We start from the raw sequence: 20,939 nt of genomic DNA on the forward strand, positions 1-20,939 counted from the left end.
GGTGCCGGTCCCATCCCAGCCTCTGATCCAGTTTCCTGCTGTTGCAGACCCTGGTGGCAGCAGGTGATGGCTCACATAGTTGGGTCCCTGCCACCCGTGTAGGAGAGCTGGACTGAGTTCTGGGCTTCTGGCTTCAGCCTAGCCCAACCTTGGCTGTTGCAGGCATTTAGGGAGTGAAGTACTGGATAAAAAATTCTCTCTCTCTCTCTCTCTCTCTCTCTCTCTCTCTCTCTCTCTCTGTCTCTGCCTTTCAGCAATGTATTGTTATTCAATAAATAAGATTAACTTAGGGAGCATGAAAAAAGAGTGAATAACAGATGTTATCTGTCACCTTCATCGTAAGTAGGAGTACATGCTGATGATAAAAGTATAGCACAGCAAATGCATTGGCCAATAGCATAGCTGTTTGTTGGCATTCTCAAGTGTTACCTAATCACATGAGCAGTATTTTTCGTGAGTGACATCAGCGTGGTCACAGCCATGTGAGTCCTGTGTTGCACTATGATGTCACGGCAGCTGTGAGGTCACTCAGAGATGGGAACTTCTCAGCTCCATTAAATCTAACGAAGCCACTGTGGTACACGTGGCCCATGGCTGATCAAAGCATCGTGGCTGTCAGGATCTCCCAGGCATTCAGCTCACCACAGTTTGCAAAGCACCTGAATGTGACTTGAACCACACAAGCCACACAATGGCCTGAAACTGGCCATCAGAAAGGAATTGAATCCTCCTGAGGGTGCAGACTGTGGGCTGGGCTTGTTTTGGTGGGGGGCGTTGGGGCAGATGTGGGCATACCTCCCGGCTGTGATTCAGGTAGGGTTCTCGTTCTTACCCGTTTTGTCTTTGCCCGGCTGTGCCCCTCGGACATAGGCATGGGATGTGTGCATCTTAATCAAGTGCAGATGCTGATGCCACTAAAGGTTTTTAAACAAGAGAGTGACGAGATCAGATTAAGGAGACTCCGCAGGGCGGGAGCTGTTAAGATGCCATTTGAGATGTCTGAATCCCATATCAGTGCCTTGTTGGAGTCTCCGAGTCTCAGCTCCTCTTCCAATTCCAGTTTCCAGTTCCTGCTAATGTGCACCCCTAGGAGGCAGTGGGTGATGGCTCAAGTACTTGGGTCCCTGCCACCCATAGAGGAGACCTGGATAAAGTTTCAGGCTCCTGGCTCCAGCCTGGCCCTGCACTGGCTCTTTTGGGTGTTTGGAGAATGAACTAGCAAGTGGGAGATTTCTGTCTGTCTCTGTCTCTCTGTCCTTCAAATAAATACAAATTTTAAAAAAAATGAGACTCCTTCTTGCATGCTGTTTGGAATGCTGGTTGGACTGCAGAGGGGACACCAGTTTGACTGTGAAAACCCTCTGGGGATGAGGGTGAAAACCAAATGCGTGGCAAGAGAATGGGTGAGCAGAAGAAAGATGACAGACATGGGGCCAGCGCTGTGGCACAGCAGATTAAGCTGCCACCTGCGACACTGGCATCCCATACGGGCACTGGTTCAAGTCCTGGCTGCTCCACTTCTGATCAAGCTCCCTGCTAATGGCCTGAGAAAAGCAGTGGAAGATGGCCCAAGGGCGTGGGCCCCTGCCACCCATGTGGGAGACCCAGAGGAAGCTCCTGGCTCCTGGCTTCAGCAGGCCCAGCCCCAGCCATCGCAGCCATGTGGGGAATGAACCAACAGATGGAAGACCTCTCTGTCTCTGCCTCTCTTTCTCTCTGTAATTCTGCCTTTGAAATAAGTAAATCTTAAAGAAGGGAGGGAAGGAGAGAGGGAGAGAGGGAGAGAGGGAGGAAGGAAGGAAGAGGATAGACGCTAACCCCCTGAATCAATGAGACAGCTCATGTGAGGCACAGAGAAGCCACTGGGGATGAGTCATGAATTGCCCTCACTCTAAACTGCTCTGAATGCAAAACCCAATGGCCACCTGAACCATTTCAAAGCCCACCCTCCCTGTTTCTGTCACCTCACGGACTAGCAGGCTGGGAAGAAACAGGAGCCGTGTTTCCATTGAAATTGAAATAAGAGCCGTGTCAACGGGGGCTTGATAATCATGGCCCGGAAGAGTGGCTCTGTGATGTGGGAGGCGCCGTGGCGTGTCGGTGTGCGCGGCTCAGATCATTCTTGCACCGGAGACTTAATTATGTTGATGTAATTATTCCCCTGTCAGGGAAATCCGCGGCACAGATATGTCATATTTGCATTTGAGCAGAAATGCGGTTTCTTTTTGTCTTTTATCCGGAAGCAACTGTGGGGCGGGGAGGGTGGCCCCGGCGGTCAGAGGCGGTGGGGGCGGGAGGTTCTGAGTTGGCTCCCCAGCTCGGGGTGTCTGGTTGCAGCTCGGCTGTGTGCAGCCCCTGCTGCTCACCGCTTTGGGAAGGTTGGGGTCCCAGGACAGCTCTTCCTCCTGGGAAGTCCCAGGTCAGAGAGGGGGTGTCAGGGCTGGAGAAGCGGTGACCTCTGAGTGGTTGGAGCTGTAAAGGAACTTTGGAGAGGTGTCTTTTTGAAATTTTTTTTTATTTGAAAACCTGAATCAAAGGCCCAATGTGCTGAAGCCTCGTCCCATGCACCACTTCCGTCCCAGTGGCCTGAGCCATCGTCAGCCACATCCCACTTCCGAGTGTGAGGGCCCCTAGGGGGCTGAGTCCTCTGCTCCTCCCCATCCATCGTCTCAGGGCCCCAAGAACCAAGTACAAAGCCTCCTCCTCACTGAAGCCCCAGGCACTGGCATTGCTTGAGTGGCTGGGACCCCAGTTCAGGCAGGAAGGACCCTGGGTAAGGTGAGGAAACAGAGAGGGAAGTGCACTTTCTATGAGAGAGGACTTGGGTCGGGAAGATGTGGGTTCAAGTCCCACCTCTGCCTCTCCTTGACAAAGCCAACTTGGCCTGGGGGCTTCCTTCTCCGAATCTCAGTTTGGGCCCCTGGTCCATGGTGTGCACGCCCTAGATGCCGGTGGTGTGTGTGGAGGTACACAGCAACGCTCATCTTAAACTGTGCAGACAAGGTCTTTATCCTTGACATTTTGTTTTTAAAAATTTTTTAATGTATACATTGTATTGGTTTGAAAGGGAAAGAGAGAGAGGGAGGGAGCAAAACAGAGCTCCCCTTGTCCCTTGGTGCACTCCCTGATCGCCTACAACAGCTGGGGCAGGGCCAGGCTGAAGCCCAGAGCTGGGAACTCAATCCAAGGCTCCCACGTGGGCAGCAGGGATTCAGGTACCTGAGCCTCCACCACCTGCTGCCTCCCAGGGTGCACGTTAGCAAGGAAGCAGGAAACGTGGGTGGAAGGAGCTGGGATCCCAGCCCAGGCACTCCAGTATCAGATGCAGGCATCCCAAGCCGGGTCTTAACCTCTCGGCCAAATGCCCGCCCCTATCTCTGAAATTGTAAACACCCCAAGTTGCCTCCAATGTGAACTTTCCAGAAAGCGATCAAGGCCTTCAGGCAACAGCTGGGCACATTTGAAGGCAACAGGTTTGAGAAACGAGAAAGGAAAGATTTGCGAATAGTCGGTGCCTGGAGCCGCAAGCTCTTTGTGCCTGGTGATAATGAGGCAGGGAAGTTGGGTCGTGCAGGCTTCTGAAGTTCCCTGGCTGTCTGCCAAGTCCATCGTGCCTTCCGTAGAAAACGTTGTGCCTGAGTGCATGTCAGGAGATCCGTCTGTTTCCTCGTGCCGGAACGCTGTCATGGTCACCAACTGATCGGCCTCCGGTAACAGACCGGAGGGTGGTTTTTAATGTGTTTTCTTTTTGCTCCGTTTTTTTTTTTTTAATTTTCTACATTCTACACAGAGAATACTCTATAGAATTGGGAAAGCAAGACAATGAGATTTAAAAGAGAAAAAAGGGTGCAGGGCGCTATTATTGGTTTGCTTAGGCTATCGTTCTTTTTTAATTTTTTTTTTTTAATTTGACAGGTAGAGTTATAGACTGTGTGAGAGAGACACAGAGAGAAAGGTCTTCCTTCCATTGGTTCACCCCCCAAATGGTTGCTACGGCTGGTGCACTGCACCAATCTGAAGCCAGGAGCCAGGTGCTTCCTCCTGGTTTCCCATGGGGGTGCAGGGCCCAAGCACTTGGGCCATCCTCCACTGCCTTCCCAGGCCACAGCTGGACTGGAAGAGGAGCAACCGGGACAGAATCCGGTGCTCATATGGGATGCCGGTGCCGCAGGCGGAGGATTAGCCAAGTGAGCCACGGTGCTGGCCCCCCATGGGCTATCCTTCTAACAAAGGACCACAGACTGTGACTGTGTGGCTAAAATAAAATAATGGAAATCGATTCCCTCGCGGTTCTGGAGGCTGCGCGTCCAAAACCAGTGCGGAATTCCGCAGGGCAGGGCTCTCTTAGCCCCGGGGGAGAGACTACCCCATGCCTGTCCCACAGTTTATGCTCCTTGGTTTGTAGGACATCCTGGTAACCCTCAGCCTCTGCTCTGTGTGTCTTCATGTGGTCTCCCCTCTAAGTGCCTCTCTGTGTCCCTGGTTCCCCTGCTAAGGACACCTGTCATACTGTGTTAGGTCCCACCATGCTGACTTTCTTCTAACTTGACTATTGTTGTAAAGACCCTATCTCCATGCTGGAGCTGTGGCTCACTAGGCTAATCCTCTGCCTGCGGCGCCGGCACACCGGGTTCTAGTCCCGGTCGGGGAGCCGGATTCTATCCTGGTTGCCCCTCTTCCAGGCCAGCTCTCTGCTGTGGCCTGGGAAGGCAGTGGAGGATGGCCCAAGTCCTTGGGCCCTGCACCAGCATGGGAGACCAGGAGGAAGCACCTGGCTCCTGGCTTCGGATCAGTGCAGCGTGCTGGCCGTAGCTTCCATCCGTTGGGTGAACCAACGGAAGGAAGACCTTTCTCTCTCTCTCTCTCTCTCTCTCTCTAACTCTGCCTGTCAAAAAAATTAAATATCTCCAGGGGTGAAGGTTTGGTACAGGGGCTAAGATGCTGGTTAAGATTCTCACATCCCGTGTCAGAGTGCCTGGGTTCTGCTCCCAGCTCCAGCCCCTGATTCCAGCTTCTTGCCAGTGCAGATCCTAAGAGGCTGCAGGGGATGTCAAGCCTTTGGGTTTCTGCCATCCACGTGGGAGAGCTGAACTGAGCTGCCAGCTGCCAGCATCAGCCCCAGGCAGTGCAGCCATTTGGGCAGTGCGCCAGCAGATTGGAGCTCTCTGCCTGTCTCTGTGTCTCTTTTTGCCTCTTGCAAACAGCCAGTGAGGATCTGAGGCCCCCAGGCAGTAGCCACGCTGGTGAATTTTCTTGGGTAGGGACTGACTGGTGCCAGTCAAGCCTTCAGACAACTGCTGGCCCGGCAGATGTCCTGGCTACGGTGTCATGAGCGACCCTGTGTTTGCTTGCCGTGGTCTCTGCTACCGGGAACCACAGCCCTCCAAACAGCACACATGTTATTCTTCCAGAGTTCAGAGTTCCAAAAGCAGCGGTCTTAGAGATTAAAAACCAGGATGTCAGCAGAGTGGCCTCCTTGTGGGGGCCCCAAGGAGATAACCCTTTGGTCGCTCTACCTGAGTAGCCAACACAGGTCACTCAGGAAGGGAAGAAGCTGTTCCGGTGCATGGCTTGGGAGGTTCACAGTCTAGGTTTGGGCAGGTGCCACTGGGGGCGCTGGAGGATGGCAATCGTCGATTGTGGGTAGGAAGAACGCTCTCACGGCAACCCAGGAAACAGAGAGAGAGAGAGAGACAGGGCCCAGCGCAGCTTTGATAACCAACCCTCGTGCGAGAACTGCTCTCCAAAGGTGTGCCGCCAGTGGCCCAAGGACCTGAGCACCTCCTAAACACCAGAGTTGCATCAAGTCTCCACCCTCCCAGTGGTCATTAGCTTCCGACCTTGGGGTAGAGTTCAGAAGCCAAATCCCTCTCAAACCGGAGCACGGCCCCGGCCCCCGGAGCTTCCAGAACCAGCTGCGTTTCTCCACTGTGGCTGTGTCCCGGCAGGCTCTGCCCTGTCACATGGTGCTGCTCTCTGCCCTCTGGGAGCTCTCTCGGAAGAACTCTCATGGTTAAACCGAGGGCCCACCCGGGAAATGCAGGTTCATCTCAGTATCTCAAGATCCCTAACTTAATCGTATTGCAAGACGCCTTTGGCCGGGTGAGCTGACACACTGACCTCCCCCAGAGTGAGGGCCCGGGCATCCTGGGGCGTGCTTTCTGCAGCCTAGCCAACACCTTGAGCTAGCATCACAACATAAGCCACCGCTGAAGACTCAGTCTATAAAGACCACGAGAGGCCATGCGTGCTGCGTGGTATCTGAGAACACTGGGGGTTGAGGCAATTTGTAATGAAACAGTAAGTAGCTACTAAGGAGAAGGGATTTGTAATCCAGCCCTTGGTTCTATAAGCCCTTGAAAACTCATAATTCTGGATGTCCTAAAACTTTTCCTCAAAACATACACAAAGAAAAATGTGCAAATTGTGTAAGCGGATAGATTGATGAATTCTTTTTTTAAAGATTATTTGAAAGGCACAGTGATGGAGAGAGAGAGAGGGAAAAAGAGGGGGAAGGAAAAGAGACACAGAGAGAGAGATGTCTTCAATCCCCTCATTTACTCTCCAAATGGTCGCAATGGCCACAGCTAGTCCAGGCCTGGAGCTCCATCCAGGTCTCCCACATGGGTGGGAGGGGCCCAAGGACTTGGGCCATCTTCTGCTACTTTCCCAGGTGCATTAGCAGGTGGCTGGGTCGGAAGTGGCACAGCCGAGACTCAAAGCAGCACTCCAGTGGGATGCCAGTGTTGCAGGCAGCAGCCTAGTCCACCGTGCCACAGTGCAGGCCCCAGTTTGATGAATTCTTACAGACCAAAAACACCACCATGTCTTTGACTCCCGGGTTGATCCTGGGTGTATTTGTGCTCCACCCCTGTGACGTGCCTGTTCCTCTCGGATCCATTCTTACCCCTCCTCTGTTCTGTGAAAATGAAGGAGACAGTGGTGTTTCCTGGTTTTCTTGCCTTCCAGTAGGTTTATCCAATGAAAGACAAAGGGAGGAGAGAGGCCACAAGATTTCCCCCTCTCAGGTATTGTTTCAGGCATCCCTGGAAACAGATGTGTTTAATGCTACTTCCCAATAAGTACTCCCCTCCTCCATGAAGCCAGCTCTGCCCAGGGAGCCCTGTTGCAGCCTCACGTCCCACCAGACGGCCCCTCTAGCTGACTTTGCCTTCCAGCCGTCCATCGGCAGAGCCTCTGTGGGGTTTCAGACCTCTGCAGGCAGCTCGACTTTCCCATCACCTGGGTAACCGATCCCCTGCATTGCATTCTTTGCTTGAACGGCCCAGAGGAGCTTCTATTTCCCCAGCCGGCACAGGCTCCTTCCAGGCATTGTATAAAATCCTCTGGCTTCAGCAAAAAAAAAAAAAAAAGGAACAGATTCTTTGACTTCCATTTCCGCACAACAAGGCTGTCGTCACTCCACATTACCTGCACCCTTCCTATAATGTAAGTCATTACTCAGGAAGAGAGAGATGGGAGCATTGCTGTTGAGCACGTGCGTGCCAGGTGTGTGCTATTTTTACATGACAACCTTTGTTTCCGGTGACAACCTTCTGTCAGGGACGAACACTGCCGCTCTCACAGATGAGGCGCTGAGAGGAACGATTAGAAACTCGTCAGAAATCACGCAGCCGCTTCCAGGGCTCGTGTGCTCTGACGCCAGCACCACTCCTGCTCCTTGCCGCGTTGTGTCAGCGGTTTGCATCCCGCCCCTTCCCCAGCCAAGTTCAAGGTCTCTCTTTAGGCGTAATTAGCTTCAGCTTTACTCAGTTCCCAGCAACATTCATCAGTTTTTTTTAAAAGACTGATATATTTGAAAGAGTGATGGAGGGACAGAGAGAGCGAGAGACAGAGATACACACACACAGATAGAGAGAGAGAGAGACACTTCCATCCACTGGTTCACTCCCCCAAATGGCCACAGTGATCAGGGCTGAGCCAAGCTGAAGCCAGGAGCTTCATCCAGGTTTCTCATGTGGGTGACAGGGGCACAAACACTTGGGGCATCTTCTGCTTTTCCCAGGCCATTAGCAGGGAGCTGGGTCAGAAGCGGAGCAGCTGGGACTCGAACCAGCGCCCACGTGGGATGCTGGCATCACAGGTGGAGGCTTAACCCACCACACCACAATGCCAGCCCCTTTTCGTCAGTTTTCAAGGAGACGTAAACAATAATAGGGAAGTCTCTCAACTTGCAATGGCCAATGAATCCACTGCATGTTGGAGACAGCGTGCCACAAAAATGCATCGACTCAGCCTAAGCTCCTGGACGTCACAGCTCAGCTGCGCCGCTCGCCGTGGAGCATCTGTTATTCCCCTCTTGTGATCGCAGGGCTGATGGGGAGCCAGACTCAATGCCACTGCCCAGTTTCACGGGAGAGGACCTAGCCCAGGCTCAAAATTCAACGCTCAGTGTCTACTGAGTATGTATCACTTTCACATCATCACAAAGTCCAAAAGTCAGAAGTTGAACCGTCGTAAGTCTTGGGGTGTCTGGAAGTGTCTTCTTGGAGGATTCAGAAGGCATCTCTGGGAAGATTGCCACCATGTAAGGTGTGGCAGAGTTGGGGCTTCACTGGTTGATGTTGGCAGCCCCTGGGTAGAGTGCTTGGCTTGGCAGTTCAGAGAATGGACTCTGGCCCCTGACTGCCTGGGTCTGTGCAGTGATCGATTAGACAAGCCTGCCCCATGCGAAGAAAAGGGCAGGAGTTCTCAGGCACTTGCTGATCCTCAGCTTCCATGTGCCTGGCGCCCTCCAGCTGCGTGACTCTGGGTTGGGTCAGGATGTGAAGATGATTCGTCTGCACCAAAACTCGGGTTAGCCTTACTGCTCAGAGGAAGTGTTGAGAGATAGTAGGGCTGTTAGATCGGGTCTTCAAGAAGAGTTCCTGGGGCTGGTGTTGTGACGCAGTAGGTTAATCCTCCACCTGTGGCACTGGCATCCTATATGGACACTGGTTCGAGTCCCAGCTGCTCCTCTTCTGATCCAGCTCTCTGCTATGGCCTGGGAAAGCAGTTGAAGATGGCCCAAGTGCTTGGGCCCCTCCACCTGCGTGGCAGACCTGGAAGAAGCTCCTGGCTCCTGGCTTCGGATCAGCTCAGTTCTGGCCATTGCAGCCATCTGGGGAGTGAGCCAGCAGATGGAAGACCTCTCTTTCTCTTTGGCTCTACCTCTCTCTGTAACTCTGTCTTTCAAATAATAAAATAATCTTTTTTAAAAACCCACAGAAATAAGTACACACTTTAGATTTTCTTTTTTAAAAAAGAAATTACTTACATGAAATTACTTACATGAAAGTCAGAGAGAAAGGAAGAGGCAAGAGATTGTCCATCCACTGGTTCACTTCCCAGATGGCTTCAATGGCCAGGGCTGAGCCAGGCTGAAGCCAGGAGCCAGGGGCTTCATCCAGGCCTCCCATGTGAATGGCAGAGGCCCAAGCACTTGGGCCATCTTCTGCTGCTTTTCCCAGACTGTTAGCAGAGAGCTGGATCTGAAGTGGAACCTAGCACCCATACGAGATGCCAGTGTAACAGGTGGTGGCTTTACCCACTACCTCTGCAATGGCGGCCCTTTCGGAAATGAGACGGCCATCGCCTGCTGGTGGCTCGTGCCACCAAGTTGCCTTTACCAGGATACACGTCAGGGGGCTTGTGTTTTCTCCTGCAGCCTCGTTTTTCTCAAGCAGGTGGCCTTTGGGTCATTTGAATGAAGCAATGCCAATTCCCCAGAACCTTTCTTTTGGACGACTCCCTCAGCTCCAGAGATGTAGGCAACTTTGGAGGAAGCAGGAACTATCAGAGTTACAGGGGGAAAGGTCTCTGGGCTGGAGCCAGAGATCTGGGCTTAGCTCTAGCTCTTATTTTTTTTTTTTTAAGATTTATTTATTTTATTTGAAAGGCAGAGCAAGCAAGGGAGAAGGGGAAAGAGAGATAGAGGGAGACAGATCATCCATCCACTGATTCACTCCTCAAATGCTTGCTATAACCTGGGCTGGACCAGGCTGAAGGCAGGAGCCTGGAACTCCATTTAGGTCTCCCGCGTGGGTGTCAGGGACCCAACCACTTGGGCCATCTTCTGTTGCTTTCCAGGCACTTTAGCAGGGAACTGGATTGGAAGCAGAGCAGCCAGGACTGGAACCGAGGCTCTGATACAGGATGCCGGTGTTGCAGGCTCAACCTGCTGTACCACAAAATTGGCCCCCAGCTCTAAATCATTTCATGGTTGTGTGCCCCTAGGCAAGTGATTTTTTTTAAAGCTTTAATTTAATGAATATAAATTTCCAAAGTACAGCTTATGGATTACAATGGCTTCCCCCCCACACAACTTCCCTCCCACCCGCAACCCTCCCCCCTCCCGCCCCCTCTCCCCCTCCACTCACATCAAGATTCACTTTCAACTCTCCTTGTACACAGAAAATCAGTCTAGTATATATAAAGTAAAGATGTCAACATTTTGCCCTCACATAGCAACACAAAGTGAAAAATACTGTTGGAGTACTAGTTACAGCATTAAATGATGTAACTTCTCTGAGCCCCGGTCTCCTCATCCGTGCCGTGGGGATAACGAGGCTGCTAAGGCTGCCTCTGGCACTGATTGTTGCCATGTACCAGAGATAACGTCATTCATATTTTTTAGCTTTCTGGTTGTAAAACTAATTCCCATTTTTTTTTTGCAGAAAATCTGGAGAATTGTAAAAAAAAAAAAAAAAAAGGACAATAAAATTGCCTGCTGGCTCATCATCACATAGGAATAATAACCATGGCTGCCACTCTGTTGAAATATTCCCCAAGTTCCTTTTTATGTGTTGCTATAGCGCTTGATTCAGAGGGTTCTTAGAAAGATGAAGTGGGGTAGGCTATTTTAAGCACTTAAGAGAATGCCAGTGCATGTGAGAAATGTAAACAAATATAGTCATCGGTTAATTAGCCCGATACAGATTTATTAGGTGTGTTCAATATCGATTAAGCACGTGAACACATTTGGGTTATTTCCTTACAGGTTTGGGAGTGTTTGAGGTGGTCTGATCTGTACTGGCACACGTGGTATTAACCGTGGAAGCCTATGTGGCTCCAGAGGCAACCTGCAGAGCCCGGGGAACCAACATATAAGGGTCCCGGGGGTCTGCAGGCAGGAGAGGCTCCTGCGAAGAGTGAGATGCTCCGGGCAGGGAGCACAAACCACAAGCAGTTTGAAATATCAGCCTCTAATTGCGCATCCCGAGAGATCACTGTCATTTCAGTCATTCATTACTGCATGAACTGCTTCCCCCATGGGCAACACTCTGCAGTAATGACCCACGTGTGTGTGGGGTGGGGCGTCCTGAGACTTTGCCAGGAGATCCTGATTCTCCATCAGTGTGCATTTCATCTACACACTGAATACTGTTGTCCTCTGTATACACAGTGCCACGGTGGGAGCTTTGTCAGTGGAGCTAAATCACACGTAAGAGACTGGCTCACCCCTCCCTCCTTCCTCCCTTTCCTTTCCTCTCTTCCTTCCTCTCCCTCTCTCTCTTCCTCTCCCTCTCCCTGCCCCTGTCCCTTCACCTCTCCCTCTCCCTCTTTCTTGGACAGAGACAGAGAGACTATGTATACCCCCGGGTGGGTTACTCTTCATATGCTCACATCAGCTGAAGAAGGACTGCCTCAAGTTGGAGCTGGGAACTGGGAACTCAGCCCAAGTCTCCCCTGTGGGTGGCAGGGACGCAAGTACTTGGGGCACCACTGCTGCCTCCTGGGGTCCACATTAGCAGGCAGCTGAAATAGGAGCAGAGCAGGGACTTGCACCCAGGCAGGCCAAGGGGGGATGGGAGGCGGTGGCAAGCAGCATGGTAACCGGGATGCTAAGTGCCCAGTGATGTGTACTTTCTGTGCACAGTGAATGTGTGCTACCCTTGGCCTTCGTTCATTCACAACTAACAGTCATACAAGAACGTTGTCCATTCCATCCCACAATGCCTCTTGGTGCCTGCCATGTTCCAGACACAGCAATCCAGATAGATTCTTTTCCTTCCAACAGGGGAAGGGCCAAGGAAGTGAGGACCATCCACATGCCCTGTGCCCTAGGTCAGCCCTGGCACAACAGATGCCCACTGAATGAATGTACGAGTGAATGAACAGTGTACACGTGTGTTACATGTACTAGCACATGTGTATGTTGTGTGCTGATTACTCTGGGCTCATGGTCTGTTTCTTAGTGAGTTTTAGACCTGTCTGTCTGCACATCTAGATACCTCTAACTGAATAGGTTTAGATCCCACTTGTCTCCCACTACCCCTGTCTTCTGTGTGCTCCCCGTTTTTAGAGAGAGTTAACTATGGAGAGGTCCAAGCTCTTACCTGGCCCCCAAACATAACCACTTGCAAGGAGCAGCCCTGAGCCCATCTCCAGCACCCCCGGTCAGATGCCATCCTGGCTTCCAGTCCACTCACTTCCTGTTGTCCGGAGGGAGGGCAAGGCCTGGTGCCCAGGCCCAAGAGGAGGAGCCTCCCTTGTGCCGCTCCCCCCATGTGTCTCCATGGGTCCATGACTGGGTTCCAGGTTGTTCTGCCCCCAGGGTGCTGCATTGTTTGGCCCAAGGTCCTGGCCTGGGCGATCGCAGACTCTGGTTTTCAAGCTGAAGCAGGAACGACTTGCCAATTGCTGATGACACAGATGCTGAATCTCCCAGACCCCTCTCCTGAGGGTGTTCCTGCTAGGTTTCCAGGATGGACACAGAGAGTAAGGGGGCCGGGCGGAGGGCGAGGGGTTGTCTCCGAGCCCCATCCATGGTTTGTGTGTTGTCAGCTCTTGTCTTCCTGTCCAGCTCATGCATCCTGTCTGCTGCCCTGTGTTTCTGTCCACCTCTTCCCTCTGCGGGGCCGCGAGAAAGCTCTGGAAGCAGCGTCCTGCCCACCACTCCCCTTATTCTCTGGGTGGCCTTGGCAAGTCTCCCGAGGGACCTGGGGACGATGTTGCCCTTTCCGCTCTGCATTCTCTTCTGAGACATGAATGCTGACAGCGCTGGTCGAGGCTCCCTGCTCTGCCAAACACATCTGCCACTCGCCCCAGTCCTACCCCTGCCCCACTTTGACCCATGAGGCAGCTGAAGGTCACACAGCAAGGGAGCAGCAGAATTGGAATTCAAACCCAGGCAGCCTGACTCCACAGCCTACTTTAACCTCCATGAGATTATGAACCTGGTGTTTTCCTCTGTGCACCTGCTTTGTCCCAGCCCAGACCCCCAGCCCCCGAGTCAGAGTGCCTGCCTCTGTCCCTCTCCTCCCTCCACCAGGAGGCTCCCTGAGGAATGAGGCTGCAGACCCTCACTGCCTCCTGCATGGCCAAGGTTCGCCCAGGCAGAGCTGGCCAGGGACAGCTGAGCTCTGTTCTTGTATCCCTGTGTGTGTGGCCTGAAGGGTTCTTACCCAAGACCCAAGGCCTGATGTTCACCCCAGCCTCGTGGTCTCCCAGCTACGTAACCTCAGACAGGTGACTTCACACCTCTAGCCCTCACCTTCCTCGTCTCTAAAGGGGACACTCACTCCACCAATGTTTATGGAAGCCAGTGGCCACCACGGCCCAGACATGTGGACATCTGATCGGATCTAATGCAGAAATGCAGACTCCTCTGCTCCTGTTTTTTACAAAATCCCAGGTGCCAGTCTCCTGGGAGAGGGTGGCGGATTCCCCACTAGGCAGGCGAGCTTTGGCCAGTGCCGCTGGCCAGGGGCCATCATTCTGCTAGGTGCATCTACGAGCTTACGCCATGGCGGCCTGGGGCGAGCACTCCGTCCACGGCCCCTGGTGTCCTTGATTTCTTCTGACAGCCCACTGGCCTCCAGCCCAGGGCTCCTGCCTCAGGAAGTCTCTCACCTGTCAGCACCCAGCCAGGGCTTTCACAGCTGGCAGCTTCAATCAGCTACAGTGCCCTGCCAGCCCCTTCCCACACCGCCTCTGCCTCCTGGGACACGGCCCCTGCTCGCCTCCCCCGCAGCTCGCGCCTTGAGCAGACTCAGTCTTTGCTCGCTGCCTCTCTGCACATCACTGGAAAGGTGTAGACTTAAAGTAACATGAACGGACAAGCCGGTCTGTGCAGGAGAGCTGAGCGTGTCCCTCTCGTGGGGTGCAGCCATGGTCTGCGGTGACCTCCCTGAGGGTGTCCACAGTTAAAAAAAAATCATCTCAGGTTGAGAGATGAGCAATTCAGGGTCATTCAGCCAACGAATTCCATGGGAGCTGGGAATTGCATTCGGAGGCAACCTTAAGCCCTCACGTCCGCCCCCTATCTGCTGGTATACGTGTGTTCCTTTGAACTGTGGCACATCACTCAGCCCTAAAAAAGGAATGAGATCCTGTGTTTTGTGACAACGTGGATGCAGCTGGAAGCCGGTACGCGTACCGAGATGAGCCAGTCCCCAAAAGCCAAAGAGCATGTGTGTTCTGTGTCGTGTGGTGGTTGACACAGAATACTAAACAATGCATGGGTGTGAAATGGACATGATGCGTTTTGACTGTTGTTCTTAGCCCTTCCTTGTACTCCTGTTCCATTGCGGTCTTCCTGCTTTTTACGTATTGAGCACTGTGGCTAGTGCTGCATTATACAGTGGACTGAAACAAAAATGTTTTTGCAAAAATTAAAGAAAAGAGGCCGGCGCCGCGGCTCACTAGGCTAATCCTCCGCCTTGCGGCGCCGGCACACCGGGTTCTAGTCCCGGTCGGGGCACCGATCCTGTCCCGGTTGCCCCTCTTCCAGGCCAGCTCTCTGCTGTGGCTAGGGAGTGCAGTGGAGGATGGCCCAAGTCCTTGGGCCCTGCACCCCATGGGAGACCAGGATAAGCACCTGGCTCCTGCCATCGGAACAGCGCGGTGCGCTGGCCGCAGCGCGCTACCGCAGCGGCCATTGGAGGGTGAACCAACAGCAAAAGGAAGACCTTTCTCTCTGTCTCTCTCTCTCACTATCCACTCTGCCTGTCAAAAAAAAAAAAAAAACCAAAAAAATTAAAGAAAAGAAAAGGAAGGAGGGGGATCGAGGGAGGAAGGGGATTGTGGTTGTTTTAGAATTGTACCCATGCAATACATGAAATCTGTTCTCTTTGTATTAATCACATGCATTTTGAAAAAAAAGGAAAAAGCCATAGCATTCCAGTCATACCCTTTGCGTAACAGAAAAATCCCACCCACAAGCCCGCTGTACCCCGTTCATAAATATCCTGTGCTCTCCAAATGCTTTTCCAGCTGTGGCTGCGCTCATCTCTTGCACAGGGTTGGGCACAAGATCCCCTTGCTCTCCTCTGCTGGCGTCACCCTGTTGCTCAGAAGAGCCCCACACTGCAGTCATCTGTATTTCCGATGCCAATAATCCTTCCTGTAGCATCAGAGGGACACGCCGAGGTTTCCTGAGCCACTCCCCGTTCCTGGGGGATGCTGCGAATCCTGCCTTCTCTATGCCATCGGCAGCCCTGTCCCACGCATCCATGGGTGCAGGGCTGTGCTCTGCCATTTGACTTATGGGATTCTCGGTCTAGCCCAGGGTTTCTGACCCAGCAGTATTGACAGTTTTGTGGTGGAGCTGGTACGCTGCCTTGTAGGGTTGTCCCCCCAAGTGGAGAGGATCAAAAGTGTCCCCAGACATTGCCAAATGTCTTTGGGGGGTCGAGTCACTTGCTGTTGACAATTGCTACAGTTAAGGGGGGTGGGGAGTGAAACTGGTTGCCAACAGAAGTCAGAGATTTTTCCCAAGAGTCAGCAATGAGAATGAGCACAGAGAGGGAGTCAGGCGCCCTGAGCTCCTGTGCCAGCACGTTGCTTATTCCTCACCGGTGAGACGTGGCAATAATTGGAATGCAGCTGCCAGGCTTGTTAGGTCATGAACTTGTGCTGGCCCCAGAAAGCATTCCACAAACTCCCGTTGTCCCCGTCTGCTCCGCGGGAAGCCCTGCTGGCTCTCCCATCTTTGTCTTTGCTGCCACCGAGGACAGAAAAGGTGGAGGCGTCTGGGTGACTGAGTTGAAAGAACGCTGTCTTCATTCTGCTCTGCTTCCACCCTGCTGCCCCAGATCCGTCCCCAACCTCTGTGGCCCTTCTGCTTGTGGACTGAGAGCCCGCGTTGTACCCGGCAGTGTGCTGCATAGCTCTGGGGTCTGCCACAGTGGGCGCAGCACCCCCTGAATGGATGAGCCGGCGCCGCATCCCCTAATTGTGACCCAGAGGCTCCCAAGCACCCAGTGCATCCTCCACAAGGTGGAGCACCTGAGGGTCCAGTGGGTCTCATGGAGGACCCAGCTTGCAGATAGGTGCATGGAGAGCGAGCTCGTGGGTTGGTGGAGTTCCTCCCTCAGCCAATGCCTGCATGTGTCTCTGTATCCAGGAGAAGTACGTGGAGGAGCTGGCGGCAGTGAGGCAGACCCTGCAGACAGACCTGGAGACGTCCATCCGGAGGATCGCTGACCTCCAGGCAGCCTTGGAAGAGGTGGCTTCCAGTGACAGTGACACGGAGAGGTAACCTACAGGTGGCCAGGCGGGGCCAGGCACAGCCAGGGGGAGCCCCGCAGTCTTTAGTGCATCTGGGGACCACGTGGGCTGGGGACCCGAGGGCACCGAGGAGTTGGAGGGTCCCTGGTTTGCTCGGGACAGAAGGCGCTACCCCACTGGTGTTGAAACGTCCCCCTTGCCTGGCTCACCACACCTCAGTTGAGGCCACATGGCTGGGCAAGTTGCATGCCCGACACAGGTCTCATTGCCTCATCCATAAGCAGACAAAATCATATTAGGAGGAGGCACGTGACATTGTCACGATTCAACCATTTTTTGACCTACAGATTGGAAGTTTCAAATATTCAGCCTACTGCCTCCCTCGGAGGGCTGTTAAATGGTTCATAGGTGAACATCACTTAGAACCCAGCTAGGGAAGATACATGGAAATGAGTGTGAGCTTATACCAAACAACGCAGCACTGTTTTACAAAGCCAACAGCTGATTCCGGGATGCAAGGTCAGTGAGACCAGGCAAGCAAGTTCAGTGTCAGGGCTTCTTGCCTTTCTTAGAAGATGGATCAGCTGCTTTCTGTCATCTCCTCTCCAGCCCCAGGCTGCCACAGGCCACAGGAAGGCTGCTCAGCTGCAAGGAGCTTGAGGTGTCGCAGCTGGGCACCTAGGTGCAGGCTGCCCCTTGCAGATGGCCCGGGCAGTCTGTCCCCAGGAACTACCTTGGTAGCCTTGACTGGTGGCTTCTCTGGGAACCACAACTGGACATGTTGCCACAGCTCCTGTGCCCCCTGTCCTAGTCTCTAAAGCAAAGTCTGGGCAGTGGAAAAGACATTCTCCGTGAGTACCCTGCAGTGTGGGTCCTGCAGGTGCAGTGCCCTCCCAGTGCCCACAGGCTGCCCCTACATATGCCTGGGCAGGCTGTCCTGGGGACCAGCCCTTCTCGGTCTTCTTCTCTGGGATGTTGGTCCCTGGTGGAGCCAGGACGTCAGTGGTGAGCAGGCCTCTGTGTTTCCACAGGAAAATCCTCACTCCGAGGAGCTCAGGGTCACACAGAGTCAGAACCCAGGTCTGCGGAGTTTCTGGACCAGACTTTCATCACTCACACCCTCTCTGAAGTTAACCTGATTTTTTTTTAATCAACACACAATCATTACAGATACTTATGGTGGGCACAGTGATACTTCAATGCCTGTATATAATTTGCATTGATCAAATAGAATTCCATTTCCTTATTATTTCTTCGTTTGGAGGCTCTGAGTGTCTCCCTTCTAGTTCCTCACAAACTACATAATACATAGTCATGAACTGTAGTCACCCCCCTGTGCTGTGGAACACCAGAACCTATTCCTCGTACCTTTTAAAAAACTATTTTTGTTTGAAAGCAAGATAGAGACAGAGGGTGAGACAGAGATCTTCCATCTGCTTGTTCACTCCTCAAATGCCTGCAACAGCCAAGGCTAGGGCAGGTCAAAGCCAGGACCAAGGAATTCAACATGGGCCCCCCATGTGGGAGGCGGGCTCCCAAGTGCTTGAGCCATCATCTGTTGCCTCCCAGGGTGCACATTAACACGAAGCTTGAATTGGGAGTGGCAGCTGGAACCAGAACCCAGGCACTCTGATACGGGCTGTGAGCATCCCAAGTGGCATTGTAACCTCTGTGCCAAATGCCCGACCCCTTATTCCTCTTATCCAATGGCATTTTAGTATCCATTATCCAACTTCCTCCTATTTCCTCTCCTCTCCCCTTTGCAGCCTCTAGTAGTCACCACTTTCTTCTACCTTGGCCAATGAGCAGATTTCTTGAACCATTTGCACTTGCATAGCAAAAGATGGTTTTTCTAATAAACAATAAAAGGTTAGAAAAGCAAACTTGGGAAGAAGCAGAGAGGGTCAATAGTTGGAGGTGTCAGCAGCAGGCTGAGCAAAAGTTGTGATAAGAAACCAGGAAGAGGCTTCTCATAGAGCGGTGGGAGGGGAGAGATGGGAGATGGTGGGAGGAGGGTGATGTCTGTGTGGTGAGACAGCTCTCCAGTCTGCTCGGGGCTGGGGTGGTGGGGATCCTTTCCAGTCTCAATAGGACCTTGCCCTCACCATCATCTTTCTAACAAATAGTTATTTTCACTGTATTTGAGAGGCAGCAGGGGGCTGGGGAGGTAGAGAAAACTTCTATCAACCGTGTCACTACTTGAGATGCTTGCAACAGCCAGTGCTGGGCCAAGCGGAAGCAAGGAGCCTGAGACTCAGTCTAGGTCCTTAGGGGGGTGGCAGGGACCCAAATACTTGAGTCACCACCTCCTGCCTCCCAGGGTCTGCATTAGCGCAAAGCTGGGACCAGAAGCAGAGCCACAGTTCCCATGAGACACTCAGGAATGAGGTGTGGGCACCTCTGCTGGCAGCTTAGTGGGTGCACCAAACGCCCCTGACCCCCACCTTCATCTCAACGGAAGATCCCTTGTTCACTCTGCGTTCCAGGTAGTAAAATTCCTCCTCTGTTTTGGCCCACTCATTCTGAGTTGCAGGAGGAATCTGATCTAGTCCCCAGCCCTCCATCCACCTTCTCATGAGCCTACTTGCTGGCCCCCAGCTTGATTTCAGTTAGGAGTTCCACGGTTTACTTCTGCCCGAGCCTGAGCAGGTGATTCCAGCTCCCTGAGCCTAAAGTCATTGCATCGCCAAGAGGACTTAGACATCAGGAACCATGGCTTATAAATTACAGGTGCTCAGCAGCCAGCTAGTGCACGCATTCATTGACTTGACCTGGCCCCTGGCCCCTCCCAGACACTGTGCTTGGCGCTCGCGTCATTCCACTCGCCCCTTGTTATCGTTTTGCTCCATTACAGGTGAAGAGAGAATGAGTAACTTGCCCAAAGTTAGGCATAAGTCGGCGTTCAGCGCTGCCCCTGGAGCCCGGGTGTGGAACTGCTGGGAAGAGAGAGGGAGGAGTCAGCAGTGGCCCTGCCCTCGTGGAAGCTGCATTCTAAATTTACGAAGCAGTTGTGTCTGTGCACACACACACATATATGTTTGCATCCGTGTGCAGGAATAAAGTGAACACACTGACGAAACACAGAACCCAAGCAGAGTTAGGGACGCTGAGAACACGGTGCAGGCTCGACAGACACAGCCTCTTCCAGAGGAAGGCACTGGGCAGGGCACTTGAGTGAGAGGACGCAGCCAGCCCTGGGGAGGTGTGGGGAAGCAGGAGTAAGGGCAGAGAGCAGATGTTCTAGAAAGTGAGAGAGGGTCAGGGTCCCCGAGGAACGTCAGGGAGGGAGAAGCTGCTCTCTCTCCATCCCACCCTCCCACCTTTCTATTCTCTGGAAATGACCCATGAAACCCCACAGAGACACCTCTTAAAGACATCCCTTACAGTGCCCCAGGACCCCAGGCAGGAGGGGGCTCCAGTTCAATGTGGAGACAGCAGAGCATTCAGCCAACTGTGGGGTCTTCTCAGCATGGGTCCGAAGTCCATGACCCAGGGTGGTTCTTCAGCATTTCCTGATTCTCAGCAGTGCAAGGCCTTGCAACTCGGAGTTGAGCCTGAGACCAGCACAGATTTCCATAATATCTCAAGACTGGGTAAACAGCGAACAGATGGCCCATAAAGAAGCTTCATCCCATTTCAAAGAATTCCTATTGTACAAACCATGTTCTCTGATTCTGGTGCAATTAACTTGGTTATCAACAATGTTTTTACAAATGCAGACGTATTGCTACGTTTTGAGTCTGCTGTCCAGAGCAGAGTCCCCAGCTGCAGTCCCGACAGCCACCCTGGTTTCTGCCTCATGCTGCTGGCTCCACACTGCACTCTGCTTTTTGTTGTCCCATCACTTGGGGTGAGCGGTTTGCATTGGCACCCAAGGGATTGGTCGGAGGCACTTCTCCAAGCTGAGCTTTCAATCAGGATTCAAACCCACCCTGAGCGGGGAGGGCAGGTGCTAAGGGTCTCTGAGAACCTTGCTCACATTATAAAAAGCCACATTTCCCCATGTCGCGAATTAAATCCTGAGCGTAACAGGCCTCCCAGGCTCCCACGTGGCTGTGTGCTCAGAAAGGCAAGCGACCTGTGGGGCAGCACTGATACGTGTGCCATCCAGCAGCAGGGCCCTGCATTGGAACTGAGACCCTGGCATCAACCTTCTTAGATTAATGGAGAAATGCCGTAAGCTGGTGCCTGGGGCCTGAAACACACTCCCGACTCGTGGGGGTGGGGGGGCAGGCATCGGCCGACAGGAGGTCTCATCTGTTCCCAGCACAGGGTCCTCAGCTGCTCTGTCTGTCGCCTTGCCTGGGGGTTCGGGCGGGCTGGAGAGAGGTCAGTGGGTGACGTCTGACTGTTGAGTCAGCTGAGAGTACATCGGCTCCCCAGCTGGCCCAGTCTGACTCGAGTTCTCTGGAAGAGTCCTGTGTCACTGAGCTGGGCGTAATTTGGACATTGTCCAACATTCAGCCTTTTATAACCTTGCTACAACT

At 52.9% G+C, this 20,939-nt stretch overlaps 1 protein-coding gene across 1 annotated transcript in view; it reads left to right on the forward strand.

Annotated features, from left to right (window-relative positions):
- The window catches only part of MYO18B (myosin XVIIIB), a 243,534-nt gene that overhangs the window by 194,480 nt on the left and 28,115 nt on the right, over window positions 1–20,939 (forward strand). Inside the window, exon 39 of the mRNA XM_062182090.1 lies at window positions 16,349–16,479. Coding sequence (XP_062038074.1) covers window positions 16,349–16,479 — 131 coding nt within the window. The remainder of the gene's footprint in view (window positions 1–16,348; window positions 16,480–20,939) is intronic.

The sequence above is a fragment of the Lepus europaeus genome, chromosome 23 (assembly GCF_033115175.1).
Source record: "Lepus europaeus isolate LE1 chromosome 23, mLepTim1.pri, whole genome shotgun sequence".
NCBI classification, from domain to species: domain Eukaryota; kingdom Metazoa; phylum Chordata; class Mammalia; order Lagomorpha; family Leporidae; genus Lepus; species Lepus europaeus.